Source organism: Alligator mississippiensis, chromosome 2, assembly GCF_030867095.1.
Source record: "Alligator mississippiensis isolate rAllMis1 chromosome 2, rAllMis1, whole genome shotgun sequence".
Taxonomy (NCBI): domain Eukaryota; kingdom Metazoa; phylum Chordata; order Crocodylia; family Alligatoridae; genus Alligator; species Alligator mississippiensis.
In genome coordinates, this window is record NC_081825.1 from 260,090,369 (window position 1) to 260,114,761 (window position 24,393).

Genomic DNA, 24,393 nt, shown 5'->3' on the forward strand with positions numbered 1-24,393 from the left:
ATGAAGAATGTATTCGATTCCTTGTTTGATACCTGAAATCAGAGCTTTTTCTTTTTATCAACACTTAAAGTGGTTGGCTTCACAAAAATAATTTTACATGGAAAATAAACTGCACTAACAAAAGAAATATGCATACAAAATATCCTTTTTTCCATGCAAGCATAAAACTAAAGCATAAGGGAAGGAATGTAGAAAGTTTTTTAGGTGACCTCCAAGACTAGTGCCTAATAGAGTAATACTGCATTTACTAAACTCCAATGCAAGTTTTCCCCATGTTAAATGGGAGGAGGAAGGGGCAGTAAGCATCTTTTCTTGGATTCAAGTACAAGGCAGCAAAGAGGTGGGGAGGGGAGGGGAGGGGAGGGGAGGGGAGGGGAGGGAGGAGGGTAAATGACTGCTTTGGCTCTGACTTGGCCCCAATCTGAGGTTGGAGTTGAAGCTACAGCTGCAGCTGCTGCCCATCCCAATATGGCTTCTGCTCCCCAACTGCCCATTGTAATTAGGAAGCTAGTTTAGGATACTAAGCTAGCTTCCTAATTACAGTGGAGCCTTCTGAAACTGAAAATCAAGAGGAAGTTTGCAACATGTTGCCTAAATCTGTGCTTTCTATGAATATCAGTCAGATATATGACTGATCTTCAGGGCTATCAACCTGGTATCTTTCACCTGCACTTCATATTAAAACATATTTAGTACTATAATAAGCAACAAAAAGAATGAACATGGTTTTTAGTCTTTTTAATATCTCTAAGGTTAGTCACAAAAATGGATTTTTATTAACAGAAAAAAAATTCTTCAATTTTTTTTTCCCGATATGTTGGGACACAGAACCGTCTTGCTCAGCTTCTAGTTATGTTTTTGAAAAGAACCAAATATAGACATACTTAAAAGCATCGCTGTTAAACTCAACCAAAATCAACCTGTCTCCATGTTCTATAACTCATCAACTATGAGGACCAACTGAGGAAGAAAGAAAAATAATAAAGAAATCCCCTTGTTTATTACTCCGAATACATATAAACTATAAATATAAATACAAAAGTCAAAACAAGCCTTCCTCACATTTGCAGCTAAAAATCATCACCTGAACATCTGTCTATAAAGGCTGCAAAAAAAGTTGTTGGTAAAGAAGGTTGGGCCATTGAAATTCAAAGGAAATTAAAACAATGGCTATGCTGCCACAATACCACTGGGTTTCAGTAACCCACATCAGACAGATCATTCTTAAAGGAACAGGAACTGGCAGAGTCAAATACTGGAGCAGAGTAAATAAAGCTAAAAAAATGGTGGTAAATAAAAGAGTTAAAACATTGCAAATATCAAATATTGCACTAGGTAAGCAATAAAAAAACAACAAAATAGAAATTAAGAAAAGGACTAAGAAATAAAATGGGAGAAAATAAACAAAAACAGAAAATATATTTAAAAGAAAATATATTAGTTGAGCAGGCAATAAAGTCAGAAAGTGACTGAGCATAATTTATACAACTAAAACTCAAAGTTTAATAATACTAAACAGGCAAATTGGACAAGAGCCACAAATAAAACTGTTTTTAAAATGCTTGGGCTACATATTATTTCTTCTCTTTTTGCTCAACATTCCTTCCTATAGAATATTAGAGGACTATATTAGAGGAATATTAGTAAATTATAGATGCTCAAGTCTTATGAAAAATCCAATATACACTCATTACTGAGATTTTTATTCTTATGTGTTTCTTACTCTAAAGGTTTTAGCATTTCAGAACAATTGTAGGTAAAACAGTTACCTCAAGGAGTCCAACAGCTATAGAAAGAGCTACCCCAGAGGACCGCAAAGGTCTTTTCCCCTGTGGAACAGGCCAAGGATCCCGTTGCAATTCACCCAATAGATCAGTGAGATTCATATCAATTTTCTGCACTGGCTGCAAAAATCTAGAAACAAATATGACATGAAGTTAACTTTTGAATTATTTTCGCTATAAGACCTTTTAAAAACAAATCATATCTGGTGATTCATGGACAATCTGTTGGACTGAAATAACAAACATCCCAAACTTGGTTCAGAGCACTGTCACCAGCTCACAAGAATGACAGGGCCTGCAAGTACCACATAAACAACATACCCAGCTTGAGGAGAGAAAGTATTCAGCATAACACATTGCAGCAACACAGCCTGTTGACTTAGCAATACTGCCAGGTTCCAGAAAGAACTACATCCAGCCAAAAGAACAGCTCTGGTCATCAAGGAAATTTGGGCAAAAAACTAAAAAGAAAAGGATACACTTGGAGAGTGAGCAAAACAAAAATTACATTTCCAGAACTGTCCAAGTGTCAGATCAAATTGGTTCCAGAAGTGCCTACCCTTTGGGAACTGGAACACTTAAAACTTGCCAGCTAGGTGATTCAATTTGACCAGGTTTAGGCACCTATATACAGTCAATGGGGAGATGCAGGCACCCCAAAACAGGACTTCAGCACTTAAGTACCCCAAACAGAGAATGGAAAAAGGTAAGTACCTCCAAAGGGCAATTAAGAAATCCCAGAGATACCTAGAAGTAGCCAATAGGAAACATGAACATACATCTCCCAAGAGCTTAGACACCAAATCACAGGGCACTTTGGCTGCTTAAAGACATTAAGAAAAAAAAAAAAAAAGAAAAGGTTCTTTACTTTAAACTCTGCAGGTCCCCACACCAAGTCCAGCATATGCCCAGAAGGGGCATTGCATTAGTTGGACCCAGCCTGCCCAATATAGATCAGACACTTCAGCGTGACTTTTTGGTGCTTTTATCCAATACCTGATTGAATCAGCTTTAGATAAAAGTGCCAAAAAGCCCTGCCAAAGCGCCCAATCTATACAGAAGCTGCAGAGCTGAGTTAAACTAACACATATCCTCTTCTGGTAAAGCACGTTTGTTTGGGGGGGTTTTCCTCCATGTCCATCAGCACCCATTAGGTGCTTCTACTCTCTTAAGATTCAGAATGCAAAGCACCGCTTCTGAGAAAAGCCTGCCACCTGACAGGGGTGGTGATGCTGCCTGGCACCTTTTGCCCTATAACCTAGTGGTTAGCACACGCAGCTAGGAAGTGAAAGACTTGGGGTCTAGACCCTCTTCATCCTGAAGCAGGGTGGATGCAAATCAATTATTTTTTTAAATAAAAAACACTGGATTTTTTTATTTAAAATCAGATTTTTATTTAACCATATTTTTTAATGTTTGTTAAGATGCTTTTTTAAATAAACCTATATAAAGATAATTTTAATTTAAGATATGTTAAAGCTCAAAGATATCATCATGGAATAGGATTATAACTTCTAATTATATACTATTTGAAACAATATATTCACAACCTTTTTAGAAAAAGTTTATAAATAGGTCACAACAGGCCATGGACTATTTTAGGGGCCCAATCTTATGAGTTTCCCAGAGGCTCCTCTATAAAGTAGTAAAGATTAAAGAAAACCACTCTACTCAGTACTCCATCTCAAAGATCCCATTAAGCATTTCTGTGATGCTTAGTTTCAGTTCTCGAACTGTGACTTTTGTCTCCAGAGAGAACATCCTTGTTAACAGCAGTACATGAATATGAGAGATAACAGACTTGATTACCTACCCATCAGCCCTCTTGTCTCTCTGCAAGTTTGTGTACAGAGTCAAGCCCTTACCTTTCTCTAAAAGTGCAAAGTTTCAAGAAGTTAAACGAATAGAGGATATCAAACAACAAGAATGCACTTTTTAGAGAAAACAATTATTAAATCAAGGCTTCCTGACCAGTTATTTAAATCGATTTGATTTAAATTGAATCCACCCTGTCCTGAAGGAGTTCCAAACTTACCTAGCACTTCCCAGGAGAATGCCCTAACAATCAGTGTACAAAACAGGCCATATGGAGACACTGTCCTCCATTTCCATTGCAAGTAGGCTACTGGGCTGCCAAGATTCCAAGAGTCATAAAGAGAAAAGAGCAAGCAAAAAGGAATCTGTAAGCCTATCAATTTATATCACTTGCCTGGATGGTGGGGAATCCTTGCTTCTGGTCCCTGCTCCTGGACTCATTATGCATTTTCCAGACTAAAAATGAGACATAACCATGAGAGCAGGGACCGGAACCTAAGTTCCCCACCCTCACCCAGAGAGTGACAGAATCACTAGACTTCAAAGGCACACTCCCCTCTTGCTTACTCACCTTGTGGCCTGAGCACTCATGCCTTGTTCTTTATGCAGCTTTGATGCAGCTTTGCAAGCTTATTCATAAACTTAACTGCTCAACTCTAATGTACCCATTCAGTCTCTCAAAGAAAATTAAGCCACTGGGTATATTTTAAAAGCTGCCTGAAAACCACAAAACCCTCTCACAATACTAATATAAATGATGTCTTAGGGTCCATTTGGTGGCCCATTTGTCTGCTGGGATACAGTACAATGAACTTTGGAACCCTATGTCCAGTTAATTTCACAATTTAAGGGAATGTTCTCAGAAGCATCCATCAGATCTCCACTGAATTTAGTGAAAAACAGAAAAATTAAGAAATCATTAGCACTTAGCAAGGAAAGCAAGAAAACAATTTTAAAAGGTTGTGGGTCAAATACTCTGCCAGAAGGAGAAGGCAGAGGGGGTGTGAAGCAGGAAAGAGAGCCCCAGTTATACTTTGTCTTTTCTTGTCCAAGAATTTAGAGCACAGGAGATGCTTGAGAAAGAACAAGATGCATACAGAGTCCCTAGCACAGGAGACAAAGGAGGAATATGGCAGTCATTAATACCTTCCAGCATAAAACCATAAACCTATTTCCATATATATATATAATTTTCTGTCAGAAGATTTCTACTTCGTTCTTCTAAATTAATGTTATTCATATCCAAGTCTTCTTATAGTTTTCTTCTCCTTGCCCAATTTCTTTTCAGAAAAAAGAGCATCTGTTATCAATAAGCTCCTAACAAACACTTCTCTAGGGCCCTTAACTTACAGAGCTTTGACTGTTCTCTTCTAATGCAGAATTCACTAGCATCACACTTAGCTTTCACAGCTACCTCAGTTTCTGAGGCTGCTGAGCTAAAACTCCCCATACTTTCCAGGTTACTCTTAAAGCCAAAAACCTATTTCTACTAAAATGTATAATGTATGGAAGTCAGCCTACCTGAGCAAAAATGCATATGAATCAATTACACATTACAGCAGAAAAAAAATGGTAAGCTGAAGCACTATAGCAAAGACAGGTTTTTTGTTTTTTTTAAATAACCTACCTGTTCGAAGGTGGTGGCTGTTGTACTTGAGGACCCCGGCCTACTTGAGAAACAGCTACTTTAGTAAGCCCCAACATTTCCTGGAAAAAAAAGTGAAAAAAGAGCATGAATTTGCAAAAATATATAACAACTGTCTCCACAGTATCTTGAAAGTCAACTTCACAAACTATTTAGGGGCTTTTTTGCTTTAATTATTTCTTGCCTATTACCTGAAGTTGTTTTGCAGACAGGTCTTTTGTTCCTCTAAAGACGTAACTTTTTGAAATCCCTTCGCAGCCAAGTTCATGAACCTGTACCATTCTTCCAAAGGTAATAAGACCTACCAATGCAGTTGGTGGTAGGAGACTTAATGACATTTGCATGGATTCCTTCAAGGCTTGCAAGTCTTCATCTTCCATGCAAGTGTCCACAACATAAAGGAATATCAAAGGCATCTGAGGACCACGCTTTAAGAAAAAAGAAAATACTTGCATGAAAACTAAATCTTTCAGCACTTACTACATTAAAGAAGAACACTGCAAAACTAAAAATTGTAAAAGTTTCATTAAATACAAGATTTGCCACACCAGCTCATACCGTGAAATCTGGCAAGCCCCTTCAAGTAATGGCCAGGATCTAATGCTGCAAGAATTAATTACCAGCCATAATGGAATCTGCACAGAAATGTAATGCTAAACATAGCAGAAAAAACATGTAGAGACCTGCACAAATAATGTGGAAGCATGAGATGATTTTACCAACCTTTAATATGTTATCTTACTCTACTCACAATGATGTTACTATCAATTAATTACCCAAAACTTCAAAAAAGGGAAAAACTACCAGAATATTAGACCTAATGATTTTTGTGGCATTTTATTCTATAATTTGACTCTATAAAGCAGAACTTCCTTTTGGTCTTTTCAAATTAACTCCACTTTAATATTAGCAATCATTCTAAGGCAAAAGGAAGAGCTAACCAGTTCTGATTTTACCTTTTCCAAGATGGATACCTTGCTGAAGTTCCTGTCTCTCCCCCTATTTTCCAATCTAAATAATTTTATTTTTGAAGTTTGTCACAGGTCTTTTCTCCTATTAAACCCTTCCTTCTAAGTCACTACCATTACTTATGATAAAATGTAGACAGAAAATTATGAAGAAAGAACATCCAAATTGTATTAATTATGCTGCATCACTCTCCATCTGCTCTTTAAATCAGTCGGTTCCAATACCAACACATGATTTTTTAAATATAAACTTCACTTCAAAGACTGACCCAATACTAAAATTTGTACTAAATTCTGTTGATAAGTAGTATGAATAATATCTGCAGTATGGGCAGCACAAAATCAGTTGAACTGCTGTGAAGAAACACAACACAATAAAATTTAGGTGTCTAAACCACAGAGAATTTGCTTACACTCTACTGGCCTTAACATGTAAATACTGTAGTCCTAAAATTGGATTATAGTTACTTAAATCAAATCTAGTCCTCTTCATTTTGAAAAGACAAGATTGTTGAAGGTTTACAGCTAAACAATGTAAATTATTCACTGAATTTTAATTGCTGCTACATCAGAACAAGAATAAAATTAAACCATGTCCCACATAGCTAGCATCTATCTAGTGTCAAAGAATTTATCAAATAAATTATTTGGTGGTTTTACCTGGACTACATATTCAATGCTAGAAAACTGAGGTAAAAGTTCTGCAGGCTGATTCATTTCAGATATACCAGCATAAGTAGGAGGAAACTGCAAAAGAAAAAACAACATATAAAGTACCAGTTTCAAAATTACAAAAAAATCTTTGAAAAATCAAGACCTATATTTGTAACAAATGTCAGTTATCACTATCATAAAAAAAATCCCTTGATTCTGACCTCTCAGACTGAAGAGACATCTACAAAATTAATATCCTTCTAATATCCAAGTCCAATTCAAATGTATAATCTGATAAACGGTTTTTCACTTTCCTCGTTTAAAAGATCATCCTGTATTCTAAATACTCCATTTTCTTACCTGATTTCTCTGATAACAAAAATTGCAAGCCCAAAGTTTTGCCCGATAATCCACTTGGCTATAAAAATAAGAATTAAAAAAAGTTAATGCATTATGAATAGTTTTAGTTTACTTAGAAGCTTTTATATTAGATGTGTGTCATGTAGCCCACTAAACATGCACTTTTCATGTTTACAATGCAATTTCCCTTATTGTCATAGATGTGTTAGCTTCAAAAAGGCCCCACCCCAACCAGAAAATATTTTTCTAAATCACCCTGTTGCAGATCAGAAAGGAAGGAGGTTATTATAATTAAGTAACAGGACTAGGAACATATGAAAACAGATTCAATGTCCTGCTTGTCTAGAGACTTTCTGTAAATCTTGTGCTAAACCTGACTTCAGTCATACACACGTACTGTGCCAGGTTCCCAGCATAACACTGCCACTTTACCAATAACATTCACTTTACAGCTATCTAGGTCCTCCCTTTGAAGAACAACAGAATCAAAACACTGAGCCCAATGGTTTGTGATGTGGACTAACTTAAGAATGTAAGACTGAAGCAATGATTCCTTGGTCACTGCAGCAACCACGTTCACCAACTGATCAAGCTCAGGCTTGAAAGCGGCTATGGAGCTGTGCCCTCACTATTCCTGTTGGCCGGCTATTCCGAATTTCAGTGCTCTTGATAGGGGAACTAGGATGGTGCGGGCATTAAGGTGCACAGTTGATAGCCCAGAAGTCACAAGTTCAAAGCCATAGCAGAAGTGCTTGCAGCATGGCCTGTCAGATTCCAACTAATCTATAATTGCTGTTAAATACCTTCTCACAGGGACACAAAAAGAGAAGGAAGTTCTCTTGATGATTAAAACTTTCTTTTAATTCCTAAGATGCATTCATGATCAGCTCGTACTCATTTTTTCAAATATTTTAAATAAAAGATATATCTACAGAAAGTATTACATAAGCTTATGCAGTAAGATTACCATAAGGGATTCAGAACTGCACGACATGTAGTCCTACTGCACAGAACTGGTTCATATTGAATGGGAGGCAAGTCGGGTCGTTCCTTCAGAGGTGTAAAGAGAGCAGCCACTGGGACTACCATTCTTGTAGCTTCAAGGCGACTTGAAGGCCAAACATTCCAGCTGAATCTAACTCCATCTCTGTCTTCATTCTGCTGGATGAATTCTAGGAAGGTTGTCATTGTTAACCTCTTTCTTTATTTCTGAAATTAAAGATATTTAATTAATTGGATACACAGAGTTATTAAAAGAACAAATCAAAATTAGAAAGAAAAATCCAAACTGCAACTGATATTGTATTATACTTTTCGTTAAAAATGCTCTTGCAGAAACATGTATGTTTCTGCTGTTTCAAATGTAAAATATATAATTCCAAGAAGAAGAAAAAAGAGAAAACACTTGCAGGGTGTAGCAACTTATTTGAAAGTGCTAAATAATTGCCTGGTTTGCAAATATATGAACAGCATTGAAACATGCCACCTTCAAATTAGCTTCAGTAAGAGGAACATATATGAGAGAGTTCCAGAGTGGTGTCAGGAGCTTAGCAGATAAGCAGTCAGGACATGGAAAAAGTAAGCATTTTAAAAGATATTTTGAAAGAGACTTGTTTAAAAAAATGGTTTCATGTCTACTTTATAGACTGCTCTAGGCATCACCACTGAAGGAATTTAATTATTAATTCTGCTTCTTTTGCAGTGATTTAATCTGCCACTCTCCATTAACTAATTCACCAAGGAATTTCACTGTTTTTACATTTTCAGTTTCGTGATGATTAGAATGTGCTAAGAGAATAAGCAGTATTTAAAGACACAACATACCAATAATCTTTAAAAAAAAATACTATACTTTCTCAAATATAACCTGCACCTCTTCCCCAGATGATTTTGGGGGGAAACTGGGGCATGCATTACATGGATAAAAAAGGAATCCTCACAGGGCCAGAAATTAGACAAAGGGAGAGAGAAGGAACAGTGGTATCAGTAACTGGACCAGGCTAGTGCACAGGGTTGGTCCACAGCCAGATCGAGCACACAGTCTCAGATCTGATGTGTAGGGCATGTGCGAAGTGGGCCCTATTCAATTCGGATTCAGAGTCGGATTGGGCCTGAATCAGGGACAGTGCTTCAATTCGTTGATTCGGATCACTGTCCCCGATTCAATTCGGCCAAATCCAAACCTGAAGATTTGATGCCAATTCGGAGAATCGGTGACTCGGACATAGACACAGCTTTAAAAGTTTTTTTCTGCATGCCTTGAAGTAGCAGGCACGGCTCGTGATCACTGCAATGCTTGGGTGCATGAAGCATCCCACAGGAGTGCGGGGGGGGCCCTTCACGTGCTAGGCGGAGAACCAGGAAGAAGACTGGACTTCTGGGTCTGCCAGGGAGCACGCTAGGGGCCTCTCCAGCTCTGCGATCAGCCGCAGAGGGACCCTGCACCCCCCGACCCATGAGGCACCAGTCACTGAGCCAGAGGGTGCGGGGGGGCCCCCCAGCACGCTCCCCGGCAGAGGACTGGAAGTGCTTTTGGTCCACTTCTGGGCCTGCTGCCAAGCGCACTGGGGACCACCTGTGCTTCTGCGGGATGCTCCATATGCCCCAGCATTGCAGCAATCATGAGGCCTTGCTACCTAGAGGTATGTAGAAAAAACATTTAAAACTGTCTCTATGTCCAAATTTCCGAATCTTTCCGAATCTCTCTGAATCGATTTGGAGGATTCCGATTCCATTCAGAGAGACTCAAGAGTCCTATGTTTTGATTCAGATTCGGCAATTTGGCCACCAAATCGGGCCGAATCTCTGACGAATTGAATCAGGGACCGAAGCTTTGCACAGCCCTACTGATGTGCTGGTTCCAGCCCCACACACTGGCTCCAGAGCCACGTGCTGGGTAGCACCTGGCTCACCAAGTCCAGGACTGCATGCTGACTTTGGACCCAGCATCTTCTGGGAAGATCTCTTTACCCAGGTTCTTAAAGAGATCTTCCCAGAACCACCCATCGTAGCCTTCAAACAAGCACTGAACATCGCTAACCTCATGATCACCAGAAGCAAACTTCCTACAGCCCAAAAGACACCGAATGGATCCAGACCACAGCATGACAAGAAATATAAAAACTGCCAATGTATCTCGCCACCCCCACAATTCCTATACCTCATAACAGAACCATTTGCATTCCTGGATCTTACAGCTGCACCTCCAGAAATGTAATACATCTCATCCAATGCACCAAATGCCCTGATGGAAAATACGTAGGAGAGACCAAACAACAACTGTGCACCAAAATGAATGCATACCGGAAATCTATCAAAGACAAGAATACCCAATTACCTGTGAGGGCACATTTCTCACAAGAAAACCACTCTCTCTCCAGTCTCTCAGTTCTAATCCTCAAAGAGAATTTATAAAACACCTTTCACAGACAAGCCTATGAACTTCACTTCATCAACCTACTGGATACAAAAGACCATGGACTAAATATAGATATTGGATTTATGACACATTATAACCTGCCTAACATCCAATTCCCCAGGTACCTCTCCACCATTTACCAGCTACATTCATTCCCTCTTCCCTCCCCGCCAGCCTGTCCCTCACCCACTGACTCCTCAATTTACATTTCCACTGACTGGCTTTCTTGCATGCATACCAGCCTCTGGCTTCTTCACTATTCATTCCATCCAGGAAGACCACTCACCAACTGCAGTTGCTTCCTCCGCCTGCCGAAGGGTATTTATACCCGAAAGCTTGCAAAGAAGAATCTTTCCAACTGTGAGTTGGTCTAATAAAAGATACTGGATTTACCCAAAGAACCTTGTCTGCTTATGTCCTTAGACCAACATGGCTACAACCTATACCCCTGAAGAATTCTCTAAAATTCTTACTGGAAAAAAACAGTCTGAGCACTGAAGCAGTCATGTTGCAGCCCGACAGCTGGAGAGCTTCACAAGCAAGCTCTCCAGCAAGAAGGCAATAGAGGGAAGCTCCCTGGGACACCCCCGTCATGATGGGAACCCGTTTATTGACAGCCCGCTCTCTCCCCAGCCTGGGAAGGGGGCAGGCCATCAATTGGGAGTTAGCAGCTGCTGAATAACAGCACCTGCCACAGATACCCAGGGGAGGGTTCCAGTCCCTAGGGAATGCCTCCCCATCCCATCCCATCATCCCTCTGACTAGCAGGGCAGACATTCTCCCATGGTGGGAACCCTCCTGGAGTCCCCACTCCTTGTACTCCTCTGGGCCAACCTACAGGAGTACAGGGAGGTAAATGCGAGGAAGCGGGGGCATTCTGCCATCACAGCAAGCCTCCATAAGTACTGCCACCACGACACGGCAGCCTGCCTCACCCCATAGGTCAATGTGGAGCAGTGTAGGTGAGGGAGGGGCACTCTGCTGTCACAGCAAGGCTCAGCTCAGTGACACACAGGAGGGCAGCCAGTCTCGCCCTGTATTACTCCCAGCTGACCCACAGTGGTGGGGGCAAGGCAGGGGCATTCTGCTGCAGCACAAACCCCTTCCAGGAGGGTTCCCACTGTAGGAGAATGCCCCTCCTGCTGCTAGTCCTTTGAAATAAGACCACATTAAATTATTTGTCCCTTTATTACTTGGCTACCTACTGTGCAGAGAGCAAAGTGCACACAGAGTTGTAAGATGACTAATAGTACTATTAAGCATGCAGGCAGACAGATACTCATGGTGGGCGATAAGTTAAATACTATTCCATCTCTTAAGAGTCCTGTCTAGAAAGCATGTTTGTTTCCATCTCCCTCCTCCCCATTCTTTCCATCCTTTCCTTCCCTTCCAAGAGCCAACAACATTTGCGTGTTACAATTTAATACCAAAATAGGATACAGACTATCAGACAATGCATTTTGCAGTGGTGAGTTACTGTGGTTATCCACATGCCTTTTTCACTGAAACAAGGGTCATATGCTTACTCATGTAAATATCCCTAGTTGTTTAAGTAGTCACTGAAAGTATAAGACATTTAACACTTTCTAGGATTCTATCCTTGGTATATGCCAAATACAACTGATGTATTATATTACAGAAACCTACCCCATAATTATACTATTTTTAAATGCATGCCTTTGAATAATCATTCTAGAAACAGCTGTTAGTCTGACTGATTGATGTAGGCAGCCAGGCATTCAATGATATGGTTTCTTCAGAAACAGATATTAAGAGCCCCTCCTCCCCCATTTATTACAGCATTTGTGAACATAGAAACTACATACTTACATATTCCCAAACCTCTCTTAGAAACCCGTTAATCTACTTTGAAATAAATATCCAATAAACATGAGACTACCAAAACCTCCAGAGAGCTACATCTTGTTTTGGTACGAATCCCAGTAGGACATGAGACATACAATAACATTTAAATAACATAAAAACAGCCTAATGTAGTGCACTCTCATTCAAAAATAAAATATATCTACTATACTAGACATTAATGCAAACAACCTTTAATCAATCTACTGAGCCACTGTTAACTTGATTTTTGATTCAGTGATCCTTTTTTATCTGTCTCTAAGTAAATTATCAGATACTATTATATCAAGGCAGTACTTGACAGGTACCAGGAATAACTCTCAAGTTATCAAAATGACAGCATGTAACTGAGCATTAATAAATGGATGGTAACACTTTCATTGACTTCCTGTCCTAGTCCTGCTCCCCAAATTCCCTCCATTAAGATCAGCGTATGGTATCCATGCCAGCAGTTCACAAATGTTATACACTACCAGACACTGTCAACCGTCAACATTTCTCCTGGACCCACCACGTACTTTATAGTCAAACATGTCAGTGGAAAAGAATGGTAGGGCTAAGTAAAATCTGAAGACCGCACTGTGGAAACCACTGTCACAGGCCATCTAAGACAGTGGTTCTCAACCTTTTTTGCACCAAGACCCATTTGTAAACTGCGATGAGCAGTCCTGACTCAGTGCCCCTCACTCCTGCCCCCACCCTCAGCCCCAGTGTGTAGGGCAAGGGGGCCCCAAGCTGGAGCTCTCCCAGCCTGCAAGGGAAAACTCACCGTTTCCCACATTTTTCTCCATCAAAGGAGAATCCATTTTCAAAGTTTATTTGCAACCTTTCATGTGTTTTGGTGACCCACTTCTGGTGAGAAATCTAATCTAAGGGAAATCTAAACTAAGGGAAAGACATGGTCAGGACTTGGCACAGATTTAACCATACGGGTGCCAGACCTGATATAGTTAATGCAGTACAAATCCCCCAGTGCTGCCACAGAGATAAGTGTAAAGGTGCCACATCCACTGTGTGACACAGAGATGCAAGCAACTGGGGCCAGGACAGCTGCCCCCACACTGGGACCCGCGCTGCTCTTTATTCCAGCTGAGACACCGGGCTGCAAAGACCCATGTGGCAACCAGCCCTACCTGCGGCACCCTGGGTTTGTGGGGACTGGGGACAGAAACCTGCTGCCCGCCTCTCAGGCTCCCCTGGCTGGCTGCAGAAGGGCAATTTTTCTGTGTGAGCTGCGGCTCCCCCTACCCAGAGCTCCTGGGGGGAGGGGTGGGGTCATGCTGTGGCAGAGGCAGCTCCCACCGCCCTCAACAGCCCGCGGCGTCCCCCGGCCGCTTCCGTCTGGTGCCCGGGGCGCGGTGAGACGCGGCTGAGGCGGCCGCTGCTCTGGAGTGGCCAGGATCCTTCCCCCACCCGCCGGCGGGCTGAGATGCTCACACCGCTGCCCGGCCCCCGGCCTCGGCCCTAGCTCTGGCAGGGGGTGCGAGGAGGGCGTGAGGGGCTCCGGCGCCCAAAGCTGCCGCCCCGCGGCCGGGGCAGGGGCAGCGGCAGGGGAGACGGGAGAGCTCCCCCGGCCCGCACTCACCTGCCCGCGTCCCTGTCCCTGTCCCTGTCCCAGCCCCAGCCCCAGCCCGAGGAGGAGCCGCCGTCGCCGCCGCCCGCCCCGCGAACCCAGCAGCCCCGGCGCCGCCGACGCAGCCAACATGGCTGATGGGAGAGTCGATGCCACGTCAAAGGGCAGGGAGCGGGTCGCGGTCGCGGTCGCGGCGCCAGCCCCGCCCCCGGCCCGAGCCGAGCCGAGCGCCTGCAGCGGGGGCTGCTCCTCGCCCCGCCCCGCCCCGCAGGTGCCCGCGGCAGCTGAGCAAGGGGTTCCTGTGCGCTGCGGGGCCTGACAGGCGCCGCCTGCCCGCTGCTGCCAGCCCCCGAGCCAGGCCCTTCCCCGGGCACGGCCGGGAGGGCTTGGCCGGGCAGAGGCGCAGCCCGCAGCCAGGGGTGGATCTAGGCTTTGGAAAAGAGGGGTGCAGAGGAGCGGCCCATAACACAGCACAGGCTTGTCTCCACTTCAGCAGAAGCTAGAAGCTTTACTGACTGGGCAGCAGGGTACAGTCCAGTTTGAGATGGAAGCACAAGCCAAATGCACTTAAGAGCTGCCATTTGCTGGGTCAGGCCATAAATCCGCCTTGCCCATTTTCCATTCTGCAGAGGGGCAGCATCACGTAAGACTGAAATCAAGACAAGTCATGGCAAGCAGGGATTTAAGGTCCTGGCTAAGGCCAAGTAGGTCTTCCTGTAAGCTGTGCACACCCTCAGCTTTGCAAGGGCAATTATACTGAGTGAGTGGGGGCTGGGGCACCCGTCCATTTGGCGGCTGTGACAGACTACCTGACGGCCGAAGTCCTGGAACTGGCTAGAAACACTGCCCTGACAACAAAAAAACTCACTTCATCCCCTGTTACCTCCAGGTGGCCGTCCACAGTGATGAGCTGAACAAGATGCTGAGGTCACCATCACTCGAGGTGGGGTCCTGTCCGACATCCAGGTGATGCTGCTGCCGAAGAAACCTGAGAGCCACAAAGCCAAGAACAAGTGAGATCTGATTCAGACCTAGACTAGGAAACATTCATAACAACCCCCCTTAACCTCATGTCACACAGCAGCAGAGGTTGGATGCTGAAAGGCAGAGGGAACTGGGTATGACCAGGTTTTTTCCTGCTGTTCCTCTCTCACTTGCAGCCTCCAGCATTCATGGTCTAGGACAGGGGTCAGCAACCCCTGGCACATGTGCCAAGCATGGCACACAAGGCCATTTTGCTCGGTACACCACCGCCAGCCCAGGCTCTAAGCAGCTGCTGCCAGCCACAGAGCAGAGGCTGCTCCCAGCAGGCAGCTGGGAGGCTGCAAGCCCTGCTGCAAGCAGACTGGGCTCCTTGGGCTGGCTGCAGCCGGGAGGCTGCAAACAGCTGCTCTGGGCTCCAGCATGTAGGCACTCTGGCACCTTCCAAGGTAGACAGTGTGGTTTTTTCAGCACTCCAGCCAAAAAACGTTGCCTACCCCTGGTCTAGGAAGTTCTGATTCACAGGCTGTGGCCCTTGGGGCCTTGTAGACATTACACTGTAAGCCACAGGCAATGCCTGGGGGGACACAGGAGAGCACGTCCCTCCCCCTGAGATTGGTGGCCACTGCCAAAGCTGCCACCAGCTTCAGTGGGTGGTTGCCACCTCCCCCTCGCTGCCAATGCGTCTGCTGGCAGTTGCAGGCGGTCCCTGCTCGCCACCCACCGCTCACCAGTGACACCAGTGAGCCCCACTGCTGACACCAGTGCAGCCACCTGCAGGCAGTCCCCACTTGGCCCATCCTCGCTGCCAACATCACTGCGGCTGCCTGCAGGCAGTCCCCCCTCACTGCCACCCCACTACCAACAACACTGCCACCACCACCGCCTGCAGGTGGTTGCTGTGCCCCCCACAGCCTCCGGAGGCACGCATCGTTCATGCTGTAAGCTGAACAAATGTTAATCGTCTTAGTGGAGCAGTCACACAGTAAGGCAACTCCGCTCAGACTGTCCTTCACCTGCACAGCTGTGACTTGCCACTAGAAGCTTGGTGAGTAGGACTAGGAGCAGGACCCCTTGGCTGCTCCTGCCAGGCAGCAAGCTCACCACCATGTCAGTTGCAGCAGGACCAGAGAGACCTGGGGAATAAGCTTCCCTGGGGCTCTGATCTCACTGAACCAAACACAGTGGCCCCACACTGAGAGCAGGGATATTGGGCTTAAGCCTTGGGCTCTCTGGTCTCATTGAGCTACAGCAGCTCCATGCTGAGAGCAAGGCTGTCAGGGCTCACGCAGGGTTCAAATTAGGGGGGAGTTCGGGGGGGGCTGACCCCCCCCATAAGAGACGACAGCCTCCCCCACCCCCCATAAGAGACTAAGCAGCTCAGGCAGCAGCAAGGGCAACAGCAGCTCCTTCCAGCTTCTGGCTACCAGCACCACAGACCCCCACAAGAGTCGGAGTATAATTTGAACCCTGGGCTTATGCCTGGTGGCCAGTTCTCAGTTCAAGGCCACTGTGTCAGTTTCAGAGAGACCAGAAAGACCTGGAGAAGCAGCTTCCCTGAGGCTCTCTGGTCTTGGTGAAACCAACATAGCAACTCTGTGCTGACAGCATGGCTTAAACCCAGCAGTCCCACTTTCATTGCAGACCTGTTGTGTCAGTTTTAGGGAAACCAACTCACTCGCTCTGAGGGGCTCAATCTTTTTTTCTCCAGAACTCAGGCAGTGCCTGCTGTCCTGCACCCCACTGGCTGGGCTGGGCTGCCAGCTGGCCAGGTGCTGCCTGAGCTCCAAGGAGCCCAATCCTTTTTTCTCCAGAGCTCAGGCGGTGGCCACCCACTGTGCCACCACTGGCGCAAACACAACCAGTCTAGGCAGCAGTGGGAGGCACCAAAGCTGCCAGGTGCTCTGGGGCTGCAATGCTCATTCTGCCCAACATCCCCAAGGGGTGAGATACATACTCAGCCCCACTGTACTCCAATGTCCCTGCTCATCCTGTCTCAGGAGAGGGCACAGCATTCTGGGATACTAGAGAACTTCAACTTGGGCAGAACAGCTATGGGAAGTGGCCACGCAGTAATGGAACCGGAACAAAATTAGGTGGATTGGAGATAATCCTACCCTGGAGTCGTGTAACTTTAAACCAAATAATGAGTACTTTAAGCCACTTAAAAGGTGCTAACAGGCAGCCAGTCCAGGGGTAAAGAGCTCTAGAAGCCACCAAACTTACTGTATAACAAGACCCTTATTCCCATGCTGAATAGATACTTGATGCTCCTTTCCTCCAATAATTGTTCCAATCCATTTTTGAATCTGGCTAAACTGTAAGCTTCCACAACATCTGGTGGCAATGAACTCCACACTTTAATACACTATGAGAAAAAGAATGTCCTACTGGCATGTTCAGTCATTTGCTAGAGAACATATAAAGTTAAAAAAAAGCACACAACCCACAAGGCCAAAAAAAACAGTCAAGGGATATCATTTGTCCTTGAGTCATTAGTGTTAAATGAACATTTCTTATTCAGATTCATTAAACAAAATCTAGCCTTCTTGAGTGCTTTGGCAGTGATACCAATACTTCACTGGCAGTCATTGCTACACCTGAGTTAACGCTACCACATCTGAGTTAAAGTTTTTAGCTTGAGCTGAAAACAGTCTGCAGGGCTGTGAACTAGAAGAGAGACAGCTAACAGACAGCAAAATTACAGAAGGATAGTTTGACTATAATGAAACATCAAGACTGTTAAGAAGGATAGAGGATCTTAACACCTGAGGAGTAGATAGATTAACAAGAATAGGGGAAAATATAATGAGCCATGAAGTCAGCTAACTCTCTCAGCTCTGCCTGAATAGAAATGCTGCCCCTCCCAGGCACTTGCTTTTCAGGTTTGAGTAGAGTAGGAATCAAAGGGTGGTGCAACTGCACCAGTGCACTCTCCTTAGATCCACCCCTGCATATAGAACAGTAGTTCTCCACCTTGTTAGACTCAGGGCACCTCTTGTTTTCACTTGCTTTTTGACTACAGGAAAGTACTAGAGCAATTCTTCTGTTGCAAAGAACTCGGAAAGTCCACAACTGCTTGGAATGCTTTCAACACTATGGATTACTATTTGAAATCTCTGGGTTTATCTTGTGACTCGTATTTGCATGCCTAACAAAGTTAACAGGGGGACACAGCAAGCTTCCACAGGCAGGGGTGGTGCCAGTGACAGCAGGAGTGTGGCAGCAGCAAAAAGTGAGATCCTGCAGGCAGCTGCGGCACTCTCGGTGGCAGGGGGAGGGGGTGGCGAGCACCAGCAGTGATCATGGACCGCTGGCAGATGCCATTAGTGGTGTCAGCAGCGAGTAGGGGTTGGTGAGCGGCAACTGCCCACAGGTGCCGCTGGTAATGTCAACAGCACCTTTTTGCAGGGGGTGTACCACCACACTCAGGGGGTGCATGTGCAATCCTACACGTCACCAATGGGGCATAGCATCCCACGGTGTCCTTGAAAGGAACTCAGAGTACTTCAGGATGCTGCAACACTCTGGTTGAGATTCGTTGGTGTATATATACAGAACTTACTCCCTCATTTAGGCCCCAGCTGAGGAAAGCATTTCAATGCAAACTTTATGAGTAGTGCCACTGAACAAAGGAGACCCTCACATGCTCAATTACATATCCCCATAATCATATTTAATGTGCTACTGATGTCCAAAGGCATTTTTTCAAGGTAGAGGAACTTTGTCAATTGGTGATCCACCCTGTGCATCAACGGTATCCTGCTTTTAATGTCTGGAAGATTTCCTTAATTAGCCATTTCTAATTATTTTAGATCATTCCTAGTTGTGGTAGGCTCCTGGGGTTTTGTATTCATTTTACATTTTCTAACTGGAAGAGAGTGTGTGTATTAATAAATTATTGATACAATTCTCAAAACGTTTAAAATTGAAATGCTGTGATATAACCACTAGATGGAGCTTTCTCTCTTTCCACTTTCCAACGTTAGCTACAATGTGCTATTTCTAACACATTTAATTATATTGGAAAACCACTATTACCATTTATTAATGTTTAATTTTATACAATGCACATTTGTATACACTTCTTTTCTGCTCTTTGTTCTTTTACTCTTCTATTTTAAAAAATTCTCAATATGGAAGAGACAGCTAAAATAACATTTACATGTTCCTCAAATTCTCTTGGCACATTGCCTGTCTTTTGAGACTTGTATTTAATAAGGTACTGACTGCTTTCTATTCTTGATGATCATTTGAATATATTCTCAGAATTACTGTTTTTAATTAATTTCAGAGTTATTCCCTTTATGCTTTGTTAATGCTGTCTTTTTGTATACATAGATAGAACATGTGTTTGGTATTTCTAAATATATAATCAATGAACTGTGCAAAAAAAAAAGCCGAAACATAATGGTTAATTCTCTACTTAGATTAATAATACATATTTTTTTCCAAATATCAGTGCTTAGTTACTACTACCCATAATTTAATTGCCTTACTTGTTCTAAGGACAATTATATTTGCTTGTTAGATCTTTCCTAAAGAGACTTAAGACAGAATAGCTGTTATTTTTTTTAACTATTCATAGGACATTTAAATTCTTATGACTTTTCTTTAAATGTTACCAGATGCATTAATGTAAATGAGGATTTTCCAAAATCCTTCAATAAAAACAAGGGAAAAACAACATATAAATAATCATTTTCAAAATTAGTCCTAGCAGAATTACAGCTTTGTTTGGGTTAAAAGTAGTGTATCAGTTTTTGTTTTCTCCCATAACAAAATTGCTGTAATGACTAGGGTCCAGGATTTCCATTTCCCACAGAAAAACAAGAAAAAAACATGGACTTTCCCTTTTACTTGACAAAAACACGGATTTTTTTTCATTTTAACAGAGAAACACATGGGTTTTCCACTTTTACAAAGAGCTCTTTGCAGGCTGGCAGAGTTCCAACCTGCAAGGGGCTAGGGGAGCAGGAGAAGGGCAGTCAGGCAGAGGGCATCATGTGCATGTATATGCACATGGCTCCTAGGCAGTCTGGAAAGCAGCTCCCGCACATAAGTCTGGCATGGGGGGAAGGGGAGATTGATGCCCCCACAGGGAGGGAGGGAATTGGGCAAGGCTAGGTCTGGGGCTGCTGCCCAGCTGGGGCAGTGCATGCAGCTTGGGGCCTGGGGCTGGAATGCCTGGCTGCAGGGCCCAGGCAGAGAGTGGTACAGGGCTGTGGGTGGCTTATCGGGGGAGAGGTGTGTGCCCCTCTGATCTGTGTGTGAAGCAGAGGTGGGGGCAGCCTGACCACTGCAAGCTTGGTCTCCCTGCCCTGCTGTCCTCCCCCTGGGGCTTCCGCAGCACAGCGGGCAGGACCAAGCACAGCAGGGCAGGGAGGAACAGGGAAGCTCCTTGTTGCTGCGAGCTCTGCACCACCCTGGCTAGGCGCCACCTGCCCACCCAGCAGGGGTGGCAGCACGGATTTGTGCCCGTTGCTGCTGTTGGGCAGGCAGAGGGAGCCTCGCCAGGGCAGCATGAAGCTTGCAGTTGCAACAAACTTCCTTTCCTGGCCCCGCTCTGCCCTGCTGCACTAGGTCCCCCCTGCTGTGCCATGGAAGCCTCAGGTGGAGAGCAGCAGGGCAGGAAGCCCTGAGCCTGTAGTGAGCACCCCGCACCATGGCCCCCCATGGACTCCACTCTGGCCGCACTGCCTGCAGGGGTGAGAGGGGAGCTGGGCTCCGCACTCTGCTACATCACAGCAGCTGCTGCCTCCTGTGGGCAGCAGCCAGGGCTTGGCCGCTGGTGCTGGGGGGGCCAAGTGCTGCGGACCAGTTCCCTGGCCCCGTAGCCGTGGTAGCTGGGGGCCCCTTCCAGCAGGGCTAGGGGGGTAGGGGTCTGTGGGTGAGGAGTGAGAATCATCAGTAGGGCCAGGGGACTGTGGCTGGGGAGTGAGGGGCACTAGCAGGACTGTGGGGCTGTGGGTGGGAATGAGGGGCCTGGACCTGTGTCCTGGTGAGCTAAGAGAGAGGAGGAGCTCTGATTTTCCATGATAAAAAACCCCAACTCAAATACCAAAATTTATGGGTACATAGGATTTATTTTATTATAGTGATTGAGGCACTGGTAGGCTTCCAAAATGCTTTAAAATTGTAAATATATCAATAAAACACTGTGTTCAATTGATACCTATATATAGTGGCATTTCATTTTAATCACAGATTTGGGGTTTTTAATCAGAGAATTTCCAATTTTTTTTAAATAGAAAAATTTGCAATATTTTTTTCAGCGAAAACCAGGATACCTGGTAATGACTGGGTTTGCAAAATAATGTTACCAGCTTAGAAGATGTTTAAACAATAACCCTGACACAGGCCAATAAACTGTCCTAAATAAAGCAGTAACTGTGGTCTTTACCACAACTGACTGTGGGAAGGCAAAAAACGACCATTGTCATGTACATTGTCTCTGAAAGTTTGAAAATGTACGCCAGGTAATAATGAACAATTGCATTAATCAACTATTAGTGGCCAAAACATTTTTACACCCATTTATGGTACTTCAGCTGTACTTACAGTCATATTTCTACGCAACCAATCATTTCTCATCTGAACCAAAAACAGGACATACCCAAATGGAAGGACTGTGCCACCCATTCTAATGCCATCATCAGGTGGAAGGGATATTGAGCTGTGGGTTATAAAGAATATCTGGGCTCCTTATCCTGCAACACAGAATGGAACCCCAAATGTTATCTCCCTATTATTTGGTTATATCCTGTACAGAGGACAAACTATACACACAGCTGTGGGATGACTAATATCTGCTTGATAAATGATGTTTCAGCAAGTGAAAGACTCCCTCAGTACTGCAGGTTCTGAGAATGCTCAAGTACTATAGTGATTGTCCAAGAAAGGGTGTAAAGCAGAAAGAGATGTAACTCTGGGCATGCCTGTAGATGGCATGCAAAAGGAGACAAATGAGATAATAATAGAAAGAGAGGAAGGAAAAAACCAGGAGAGTACCATTGTGAAATCCCAGTGAGGATAACAGGTGTAAAATCATTTCGTTATTAACATGATTAAAAAAACTAGATTTCATTTTGATACGGACAAAATCCTGCATTACTTGCATCTTAAACTTCCTTCCGAGAAGGTGTCACAGATAATATAATGATAGAGAACACGCAGAGAAGCAAAAGTACTAAGATGAATGGATAGGTAGAAAAATAAAATGGAGATCTGGGTTCTAAACAGGGAGTACTACTAAGATAATGACATCTTTCTGTTACCCCTTGTATTCAATATGCAGTTACACTTCACTTATTTCCATGTTAGATGTATATATTACATTTAAAGTTTTTGGCAAATATTCCCAGGTTGCAACTTACCTTCCCATTGGGAAATTTCTCCTTTATGTTTCCTAGGCAGTTGATAAAAAGATAGAGTTTTCATCTTTGACAGTTTTCTCTTCTTCACCTGCTGAATCATGTTTAGCTCCACCAGATGTTCAATGAACTATATTATTAAGTCTTGTCAGCAGTGATCTTGATATCTTTAGAAAACCACTTTTGTTGCTTGCAACAGTTTAAAAGTGGCTAATTGAATGTATGTCATTCAACTTTAAAAATCAAAATAAAAAAATCATTTTAACGTAATTTATATTTACAATTGTATCATAATGCTGCATTTGGTTTTTGTTTTCTTTTTTATAATTCCTTTCTTCAGAACATATACATTTATAATTCCTAACATCTGAATATTTTCAGTATATCCATTTACAGATTGATAGAGTTCAGGCTTTTCTTGGCTACCATGTCAAATTCTGCAGAAATGCAATTGTAGTTTTAATTAAGCAGGTCTTCTTTCAAGTGATGACGACCACACTTTTTGCACACAGAAATAGGAAGTTACATCCGGTTCCAGAAGAAAGCAGATTGTTACACATAAACGGTTTCAGGAAACACCTTAAAAGCAAATAAAAATTAAATGGAGAGGAAAGTTCTAGGGTAGTGTTTGCTCAAAACTGCTCAGAAAATATAGTCCTTCAGAAATAACCAATACTACTTTAAAAAATGGAGATAAGAGGCTAGTCTAGTGGTTTGGGTTACCCCTTGATCTTTACCATGCATGCAGAACATCCAGATTGTGGATAGCACAGCACAGCTCAGTCTATATCAAAATTATTGTAGAAAGAAAACACAAAGAATATGTGTTAGCAGTGACTTCTGAGTTAGCAACTTAATAAATAACAGTTTAAACTACACTGCCTACAGATTTACACTGGTGGGGACTTTCAGTTAGACTTTGGCCTGGCATTACTGGTGCTTTTCATATAGGATCTAATTAAGCCTGTATAACTACAGAATATGCAATCAAATTTAATATCCATGCACTGGCCTTTTGGGATGAAGTCAATAGGATATCTGTACCACCGACTGAATCAAGCACCATGTTCTTGTATATTTTTATCCATCACTCAGTGCTTTATACAGGAAACAAGTATTATTATCCCCATGTTATATGATGGGTAGGGAATATTTCATATTCTATATAATAGTTAACATTTTTCTTAAAAGAGTTATTTGCTTTTCATTAAGAGAGTTTGTATGTATCCTCTTTCAGGTGAAATAAGGAAATACATAGAAGTGAGATGAAAAAGAAATAAAATAACTGATTTTGAAGTCCTTGATAGTTATTTTTCTGAGGTATACCCCAAACTGACAGTGTAATCTATCTATACAAAAGTCCAATTCACATCAAACTCATAATTACATTTATCTGGGCATGTCTACACATGTATTTTAATGCACAGTAGCCTATTTTACCGTGCGTTAAAGCAGTGTATAAAAAACAGCGCTATTATGCTAATACACAGTAAAATAAGCTACTGTGCATTAAGTGGCACCTAAAAACATGAGCTTGTGCTACTGCACATTAAGGCAGCCTAATGCACATTTAGTACCTTACATTGGAGGTACTAAATTTAATGCGCATTAGAAAAAGTGTATTAATGCACATGTAGACAGACACGCTCTCTGTCTACTTTTACAGAAGCCAAAGGGAACTCCCAAATGGGACAAATTATGAACACAGTACATTTACTTATGGAAAACTTCTGTTGACTGAAATGGAGCAGGATTTTGTTCTTAAGTACTAGACCTGAAAGAACCACTTGCTAATGCTGAGCTTTATGCACAGGTCCCTAGAATTGTTATTAAAGACTCAGTGGCTTGTTGAAGATTTCATTATTTGGTAGTTATAGATTAATATCACACAACTGCTTGTGCACAATGGTGTTTAATATTTCTTTGTCTAGAACAAAGGCTACCATTTCAAGAAGCTGC

General features: G+C 43.3%; 1 protein-coding gene and 1 long non-coding RNA gene across 2 annotated transcripts in view; one reads left to right on the forward strand and one right to left on the reverse strand.

Moving 5' to 3' along the window:
- SEC23A (SEC23 homolog A, COPII coat complex component) overlaps nucleotides 1-14,172 on the reverse strand; it is a 55,923-nt gene extending 41,751 nt beyond the window's left edge. The window contains exons 1-7 of the mRNA XM_006268337.4: nucleotides 14,093-14,172; nucleotides 8,194-8,435; nucleotides 7,227-7,284; nucleotides 6,873-6,959; nucleotides 5,436-5,672; nucleotides 5,227-5,306; nucleotides 1,770-1,914 (exon numbers count right to left, since the gene is read on the reverse strand). Of these exons, the coding sequence (XP_006268399.1) occupies nucleotides 1,770-1,914; nucleotides 5,227-5,306; nucleotides 5,436-5,672; nucleotides 6,873-6,959; nucleotides 7,227-7,284; nucleotides 8,194-8,414 (828 nt within the window). The 5' untranslated portion in view covers nucleotides 8,415-8,435; nucleotides 14,093-14,172. The remainder of the gene's footprint in view (nucleotides 1-1,769; nucleotides 1,915-5,226; nucleotides 5,307-5,435; nucleotides 5,673-6,872; nucleotides 6,960-7,226; nucleotides 7,285-8,193; nucleotides 8,436-14,092) is intronic.
- LOC132248801 (uncharacterized) lies at nucleotides 14,172-22,704 on the forward strand. The gene is made up of 2 exons (XR_009460224.1): nucleotides 14,172-14,351; nucleotides 14,970-22,704. It is a non-coding gene; the product is annotated as an uncharacterized LOC132248801 (long non-coding RNA).
- Nucleotides 22,705-24,393: the final 1,689 nt, after the last annotated feature.